The 9,115-nt window shown below is 38.3% G+C and overlaps 1 protein-coding gene across 2 annotated transcripts; it reads left to right on the top strand.

The window, feature by feature from the left end:
• Positions 1–3,408: 3,408 nt before the first annotated feature.
• On the top strand, positions 3,409–8,878 carry LOC123875272. Of its 2 annotated transcripts, XM_045921019.1 has the most exons (4): positions 3,409–3,572; positions 3,971–4,015; positions 6,469–6,675; positions 7,611–8,878. In XM_045921019.1, the coding sequence occupies exons 1-4, from the start codon at positions 3,518–3,520 to the stop codon at positions 7,760–7,762; spliced, it is 459 nt and encodes a 152-aa protein (XP_045776975.1). In that variant the 5' UTR covers positions 3,409–3,517; the 3' UTR covers positions 7,763–8,878. The 2 variants fall into 2 exon arrangements, with proteins under 2 accessions (XP_045776975.1, XP_045776976.1); XM_045921020.1 differs by lacking the exon at positions 3,971–4,015 and having other exon boundaries at positions 6,433–6,675.
• The last annotated feature ends 237 nt before the right edge of the window (positions 8,879–9,115 follow it).

The following is a 9,115-nucleotide window of genomic DNA, read 5'->3' as shown; positions in this document are numbered from 1 at the left end:
AAGCCAGCTTCATGCGACTCGTTTGATATCGTTTGTCCACCTAGTCGGGGTCTTTGAACGCTGCGCTTTTCAGTGCGAGGTCGCCATTCTAGCACCTTGGGACCTCCAATCGAATTTTCAAACTACCTAATGTGCTCTGCCCATTGCCACTTCACTCTTCAGCTTTGTAATTCGAGAATGCGCCTATGTTACCATTTTTTCTCTCTATGAGGAGGAAAGTCAGTAACGATCTTCTGTCTACTGACAGGGTGTGTCCGACTCGCACGGACTAGACGTACCTCCCCCTCTACGAGATCAGCACGGAACCGTATTACATTACTTCGTGCTGATCTTCTAGTTGCTCTCTCTCCTTTTTTTCTTGCTTTTCTCTGTCCTCCCTTCTCATCATTATGGCCTTCAGCATCTGACCGTATCTGTGCCACTCTTCTTCCTTGACAGCAAACACGCTACCAAGTTTTGGACGTCTACACTGTCACTTGTCCCTGTTACTAAGGTCCGCGCACTCGGTACACTCAAAAATCGCATGTGTTACCTACTTGCGCACTATAATATCTCCTGCGTAGATGGCTAGTCTCGGTAGAGATAGCCTGTGGTGGCCGAAATTCGGCCTGGAGGACATTATATCTCATCTTTATCAATTACACTAATGAGTACCACTCCTAACTCCTAAGCCCGCAGCGTCGAGGTCGCGAGTCGTACGACAGGTTTGTTACGGTACACGCAGGTATAGGTAGGTACTTGTACCGCGCGGTCAAACACCCGGCCCCTGACATTGCTTGCTCTAAATATAGGCGCCAAGTCGTAAATGGGCAGGCCGGGGTGCTTTAGCGCAAGTTCTACAAAATAATTTATGCAGGTATAAACAAAAAAAAAATTAAAAAGAAGAATAAAACCGACTTCAAAAACCACAAGCACTAAAAAGTAATAAATAATTTTTGTTTAGTTACACGTGAGTTATGAAGTCGAGCGAGCATAATAAAACAAAATTAGAAATCCAAATGGAAGCTCGCCCGACTTCACCGACCGAAAAAAAAAAGATTTCGACGAATTGAGAACCTCCTCCTTTTTTTGAAGTCGGTTAAAAAGACAGAAACATGAGCACTTTTCAGGATTCCGTACCTGAAGGGCGCCATTGGGACCCTAATACTAAGCCTCCGCTGTCCGTTTGTCCGTTCGTCTGTTTTCTTGACAGACACGACACACGGACAGACGAACAAACAGACAACGAAGTGATCCTATAAGCGTCCCTTTTTGAACCATCATAATATTTCTGCCTAGTGATTTACGTACATTACATGTACGAGTATTGAGTAGGTAGGTATATGTATGAAATCGCAAACATTATTTACATGCGGGTATAATTATTGCCTTCATAGCTGCATATATAGTAACTAACTTAAATGATACTTACTCCTAACTACCATAAATACTGTTTAAGCTTATATAGATATTATCTAGTTAAAACATATTTTTCAATTCTACGAAATCTGCGGAAAATCTTAATCTTGTACGAGGATGGTACGGAACCCTTCATGTGCAAATCCGACTTGCACTTGACCGGTTTTTAAGCTTTACATAGTAGACCCTAGACAAGTTCTCTATCTTGAGGTTAAAAGGCGACCATTTTGAAATCGCCCTCTTGATTCTTGATTCTTATTATTTGCTGTTTTAACAGCAACAGAAATTAGAAATAATACGCTGTGAAATTTCAACTCTACATATCACGGTTCATGAGATACAATACAGCTCGTTGACAGACAAACGGACGGACAGTGGAGACCTAGTAATAGTAATCGCTCGTTCCGTCTTTTTCTTAAATCTGTGTTCCCACTAGTTTGAAATTAGTTCAACCATAGAGTTCAACCGTTGAACTAATGCGAATTTTTCCCCACTAGTTCAACCTTATGGTTTCAACTCTTAAGAGGGCTCTCTCCGTCACTCGTTTCATACAATTGTAGTTCCAATTTCTTTTGAATATTAAGCAACCAAAGTCCATGAAATTTTGCAGACATATTCTAGAAACTAATACCTATGTCTGTGGTTTTCCAGATTTCTGTTAAAATATTCGGTTTCAAAGTTACGCGGTCTTAAAAAATTTCATACAAATCTTTGAGCCCCTGTAATTTTAAAACTACATATTTTTAGAAAAATCTAGAGAGAGCCCTGTTAAAAGGATTTAGATGCAGTTGAACTACTGGAAAGAAATAGTTGAACTGTCTAATTCGGGTACGGTAGGTACGCTAAAAACAAAATAAAATACCTACTTAATAATTTTATTCAAACAAATAAATAACCATCCAATTACAGCCTGCATTAATCGCTAAGACATTTACGTCAGGTACCTAGTCAGTAAGACTGGTAGTAGATAGGTAGATGCTTAGTAATAAATAATAATATTTATAGTAGAATAATAATTATTAATAGTGTACATTATAATTGGCGCTGGAGAACGGGCCCTATTAGGAGTTAAGGACATGCACTAGAGTGCTAGAACCCTTGGACCAGAATAGTGCACTTGTGTACATGCGAGCGCACAAGTGGTTAGCGAAAAGCTTGTTTGAACTTACCTATTTGCGTACAATATCTAGTAGGTACCTACCCACACAGGTTAAGAGGGGTCTCTCCGTCACTCGCTCCATACAAACGTAGTTCCAATTTCATTTGAATATTAAGCAACCAATGTCCATGAAATTTTGCAGACATGTTCTAGAAACTAATATCTATGCCTGTGGTTTTCCAGATTTCTGTTAAAATATTCGGTTTCAAAGTTACGCGGTCTTAAAAATTCACTACATATTTCTAGGAAAATAACTACATATTTCTAGAAAAATCTAAAACACTACAGGCACAGATATTAGCTTCTAGAATATGTCTGCCAAATTTCATGAACTTTGGTTCAAATGAAATTGGAACTACGATTGTATGGAGTAAGTGACGGAGAGAGCCCTGTTAAGATTTATAGAGCATTTATACCATTGACAGTTGACTTTACTTAGACAGTAGAAAGAGTACGCCGAAATACATGTGCCATACGAAATGCAGTTATTTTGTATGACAATTCGAAGCGCCCCACTTTCGATATCGAATTTACCAGTGGCTTAAAATTTCCTGTCCTTACTGAGGTACGTAGCACCTAGATAAAAGCCTCAATAGCTCAACGGTTATAGGAGCGGACTGAAATCCGAATGATCGGCGGTTCAAACCCCACCTGTTGCACTATTGTCGTACCCAATCCTAGCACAAGCTTAACGCTTAGTTGGAGGGGAAAGAGGAATGTTAGTCATTATTTAAATGGCGAATAATCTTTATTAAAAAAAAGAAGATTAATAATAATTAAAATCTATTAAATTATATTCACGAGTGTACCGGTAGATCTGGCTAAGGCTTTAGCTGCGACGCGCATTTTTATAACAACACTCAATTCCCACCTGCGAAACGCACCGCTTGTGACTTACAAACACACATGATTTTATTGTAATAAACAATATATTAATTAGTTAACTATAAGTGATACAAAATGTCTTCCAAGTTAACTGTTATAGTATTTGTGACGTTTATTACCATTGGATATGGTAAGTTTATTTTATAAATAATCAAATATCTGTTATATTCTAATAATAATCGATTATAATTGAGATAATTAATTCATTATTTTTAATTTGTGCTTCAGAACTCAAATATGCACATGATCTAATCATGCAAATATCTCATGATCGTTTAGCTAAATTTCATCAAAATCTGTTCAGCCATTTTGCAACCTTGATAGTTGTATAAAATAAGGAATCATTTAATTTTTAATTTTGGATTCAGTAAGTTATTTTCTTTAGTTTTTGTTTTGGAGTTAGTTATAATTAAGTAACTAGGTAATTAGAACGAAATAAGTAAATAAACTAGATTTAATCCATTTTTAATTCCTAATTTTTCTAAAAATAAAATACCTTATTAACTATTTATGCATATTTTAATATAGGTCTCACTCCGAACAATTACGATATCAGCAGAAACAAATTAAACGGTAAATAACGGTAAATTCAGTCTCAATTTTTTTTAACTATCATTTTTTTTAATCGATTCAAGCATCATATTTAGCACCCATATTACGAAACTTTGATCTTATTAATAATATGTGCGATAGTCTCAATCCTTAGGTAGGTAGATATCGATATAGGAGTCTTGAAGTCCTAAAAAGTCCTATTTTCCTAAAGTTTTCATTTTTTCACGTTTATTTACAAAAGATTATGAGAAAATTTGTAAATTATCTTTAGAAACACCTTTGTTTTTTTATAATAACTTATTCCTTGACTATGATCTCTCTGGATCCAGATGGGAGGCGTCTACCTCGTATGTCCTATGTGACGGTACATTCTAAGATGCAAGCGGGATAACTTGGAATGGATAATATTATGTTGAGCCCTATACGACTAGGTACAAAGTTTCATTGCGGCATCGTACCGGGATGCTACATATTTTTGGAGCTGTACGTCTTTGCCGGTAACTAGCCACAGCCGAAGCCTCTTACCAGACCGGACCAAAGACAACTAAAAAATTCCAAACATCTGGGACCTCCCAACTAGTTTGCCAAGAGTCAACCTGCACACAGGTCTCTTCTATAGGTAAATGAAAAGTCCCATAAATAGAATAGTTAAGTACCTACACCCACCTTTAAATTAAATAAATATCTAATAATAACGATTGAGATGGTCTCAATTAATTTGATCACAAGTTTCGTAATACCGGGGCAGGTTTTTGGGTATCGGGCGATGGATAAATCAAATCATATGGTTGAATACCTAAATAATTCAAACATGTTCATTAAGTTCATTCACCGTCTAAAGGGCATTGATCTCATTCAATTAATATCACACTTTAAAATAACTCTCCTCATCGTTAATACCTTTTAACTATATCTCAGTGTACTTAAGGTAGAAACTCAACTCCTCCATTATTAAAGTCGGTTAAAAAATTAGCCTATGTTACTCCTTGGTTAATCCTCTACTTGTCTGTGAAAGTTCCTTCAAAATAGGTTCAGCCATTCCGAAGATTTTTCAATTTTATTTATTAGTATAGGTATAGATTATTTATGTAGGTACTTAAATAGTTTTCATCTTCGAAATTTTCTTTTCTCCACACTTTTTCTATATATGATATATATACCCAATTTGAATGAAATGATTTGACTTTGACTTTGAAAGCGGTGATAGCCAAGCGGTTAAGACATCATATTCGGGAAGTCGGGGGTTCGATTCCGGGCTTCTGACTTTTCGGAGCTGTTATGTTTTCGGCGCTTTAACGGTAAAGGAAAACATCGTTAGGAAAACTGCATTGTTGCCTCCATAATGTTCTCAAAGGTGCGTGAGGTCTGCCGAACTGCACTTAGACCCCCGTGCTCAGTAGTGAGCCGACGATGGGATGATGAGGATGATAATTCCATACCATTTGTACCTAAGTTGGTATAAGAAATGAGGAAGCAAGGCATGATGCTTTAAAAAAAATCATTTGAATGCATAGGTATTCCTTAGTACATCATCAAGGTTACAAATCTTGGTCAAACCCCAAAAAATTTAGCTTAATTATGCTCTGTAATTACCAAAAGTTAAAGATCATTATCTCTTTATTGTTATACTTACATTACATAACGTATTTCCTTGGCTTAACTGCGAGTTAAACTTCAATCTGTACGAGGTTTATCTGTGTTGATGATTCAAGTATCAAGATTAATTATGTATGCAGTGGCAAAGTTTAAAATCCACCCAGGTTAGATTAACGAGTGTCATGTGCAAAAAACTCATTAAAATGCACTAACAGTTTTTGTTTGTGTCTTCTAAAGATAATAAAGTAGGTAGCCTACTTAGCTAAGTTTAGTTTTATATCTATAGAAGAACACAAGTCGGTCGCATGATTTATTTATTCTCATCTATTGTCATCTTTATTTACCTTATAAATTATTGTATAATTATTATTTACCTTAATTTAAAACTCAATCTATCTAGCTGAGATCTTAAAGCGTACTTTGACATTGCTCAGATTTTAAAATTTTTTAACTCAGACAGACAGACATAATAGTAGGTACATATATAGGTTTCAGTTAAAACAGTTTATGCCAGCAATAACTAGGTTTATTGCTGTCTCGTTTTAAGTGTCTTAAGTCTGAGCATACCTCGTCAAAGTGCGCTCTATAAATTTCAACATTAGATTTATCGATTTTCTGCTTTTTGATCGTTTGCCTAAATCTCAGTATTTCTCCAGGGTCTTATATCAGAAACAAAGCATTCATAGTTACCATTATAAATACCACCCTCACATCCATAGACCATTAGCAATTTGGGGAATTCTCGAACTACCTAACCCAAGCAAACGCAATGCAATTAATGCTACAGCAACCATTCATTCATTGTCATTCATCACCATTCACTAACGCTCACAATCCTACAGGTTTTGGAATAAGGGACATATGGGAATATTTGTTAGGAGGCGGGATCGGATACGGGCAGTATGGCAGCGGCTACCCGGATGGCTACCCAGGCGGGTATCCGGGCGGGTACCCGGGGCAGTACCCCTACCGGCCGGAAGGGCCGCCGGGCGCTCATCCCGGCTGTCCTCTATGCGACTCTTCGGTGTACAGCTATTGCTCGTACAAGCATGACCACGACTCATGCTGCTGTGATGATAATCGATGTAAGTATATTGGAACGTACATGGTTTTTTTTTATTCAGATATAGGTAAGTTAGCCCTTGACTGCAATTTCACCTGGTGGTAAGTGATGATGCAGTCTTAAATGGAAGCGGGCTAACTTAGAAGGGGTATGGTAGTTTTTTTGGTTTCTACACGGCATCGTACTGGAACGCTAAATCTAAATCACTTGGCGGCACGGCTTTGCCGGTAGAGTGGTAACTAGCCACGGCCGAAGCCTCTTATCGGACCAGACCAGAAATTTGGGAATTATGAAATTCCAAATCCCTGTCGGGAACGAACCCGGGCCCTCCCACTAATAAGACCATAGCGCTTACAGCGTCACGGGAGTCGTTAAAATGTCTGCTAACGTTGCGCTATCCACAAAATACTTTAACGTAGGTATCCTGAAATGGCGTTCTAAACACCGCTGGATATTTAGCGGCACCAGATCATGTTCATCATCATTGTCTTAATCAGCCAAGCGCTAGCTCACTACTGAGCACGGGTCTCCTCTCAGAATCAGAATGTTTTGGCCATAGTCTACCACGCTGGCCAGTTGCAGATTGACAGACTTCACACACCTATGAGAACATTATGGAGAACACTCAGGCATGCCTGCTTTAAATTTGACTTATTGACAGATTTCCTATACAAAAACTGAAAAAAAAATCCTCAGAGAAAAGTTATTTGACGATAGAAAAATCGGCCCTAAAACGCACGGAACTCCGAAATGTTAGAGGTGTGTGCCCGGAATCGAACCCCAAACCCTCGACTAGGAGCCCGGCGTATTGGGCACTAGGCGATCATGTTCTGTACAAAGATCCTTTCAGAAGACCTAGGGTCCATCAGTGGCTGTCTATCGGAGTTATAGAGAGAACTTAGGTTTTAAGTTTTAGCTGTTTTCAGTAGCTACATTGATTACTCCATCCGTTCGCAGACCACCCGTACTCGTGCCGGCGCACGGACTGCAAGTTCCTGTACGCGAACTCGTGCAAGGAGTACCACCTCATCTCCAACTGCTGCTGCGTCGACGTGCAGAAGAACGCTGTACCCGTCGCGCCACTCCTAGCGCCCGTCATTGCGGCTTAGGCAGGCACTTCATACGTACAAAGTGTCCGCCATACAACTTGGACCTGAACCAGCGTAGTGGGAGAAAGTTGGCAAATACGGGAAGCGAAAGTCGACGTATGACGTCAAGTATCAACCAATCGCGTGCACTCGCACCGACTGATCAACCAATCGCGTGCACCCGCCATTCGCCAGCCAATCGCATTTCGCCCGACGCTTTACCAGCAGCACGCTAAGTTTCTTTCTAATTTTCTTCTTCCCAAAGCGTTTTCTTGTATTTCCAAAAGCGTTTCCACTTTTCTTTCAAAAGAGAAAACTTTTACCACGTAACTAAGTGCGTCTACCAAATCCGGAAATCGCGAAATTATTACCGAAATCGGGAACGAAAAAGCTTTTGGCAAAGCAGAAAATCAGGAGGAACCTCAATTTTCTCTCAGTATGCTGAGTGATACTTTAGAGTGCCTGCTCTTATGTATTGTATAGTTGGAGGATTTACCTACAATATCAACCTGCCAACGATCTCTACGTACTACTTAATTATTATTGGATTGGCCATTCCAACCAAAATGTTTCTGGCTGCAAGTCGCTTTAAATTGATGACCTGGAGTGTCGGCTTGACACTGGATGAATTTAAAAAGTTTAAATTCATCCATCGTAGAATACGAAAATTTAAGGTCTCTACCTATTATGGTTCAGGAGATACAGCTCGCTAATAGACAGATGGACAGACGGACGGATAGCAGTCTTAGTAATAGGGCCCCGTTAGCACCCATCGGGTAAGGAACCCTAAAAGCGCGCGTTTTCGCTGACATTTGTACAATTAACAGGCCTCGTTCTTTTTCCCTGCAACTTTCAATTCAGTAAAATAAAAATATCAACTCCATGAGACTTTCCTAAAATTTGTTAGATTATAATATAGAATTTAAGTGTAGAAATAATTAACTATAATTATTATAAGGAATAAATAAATGCCTTTATACTTAAACAAAATGTTTTTTTGGATTTTTACTAACGCAGAATGGAAGGCAAAAAATTTAACGAATCCAATAGCCAGAACAGCAGAAGTTGAAATAAAATAACTTTGTAACTTCCAGGCTTGTTTCAATTAGGAACAAAATAAAATTAAGAATTATTTTATCGCAATTTTTTATTTGTCATATAGTATAAGTAATAATAATTGTTGTACATTTGATAAAACTTAAAATCTGATACCTTCATTGGCGATGAGTCTATTACTTCTGAAAAATAGTTTAAAAATTTGAGACACGGCCAAGCGCGGTACGCGTCTTCCGTAGTATGCCAATTTCAACAGTATGTCAAAGAATTAAAGTCGAGTTTAAGTTGATACGAAAAAGACTCAGTTTTTTGCTCTGG

Source organism: Maniola jurtina, chromosome 19, assembly GCF_905333055.1.
Source record: "Maniola jurtina chromosome 19, ilManJurt1.1, whole genome shotgun sequence".
Classification (NCBI taxonomy): domain Eukaryota; kingdom Metazoa; phylum Arthropoda; class Insecta; order Lepidoptera; family Nymphalidae; genus Maniola; species Maniola jurtina.
The sequence above is the reverse complement of the archived record's forward strand: the minus strand, read 5'-3'. Positions and strand labels throughout refer to the sequence as shown.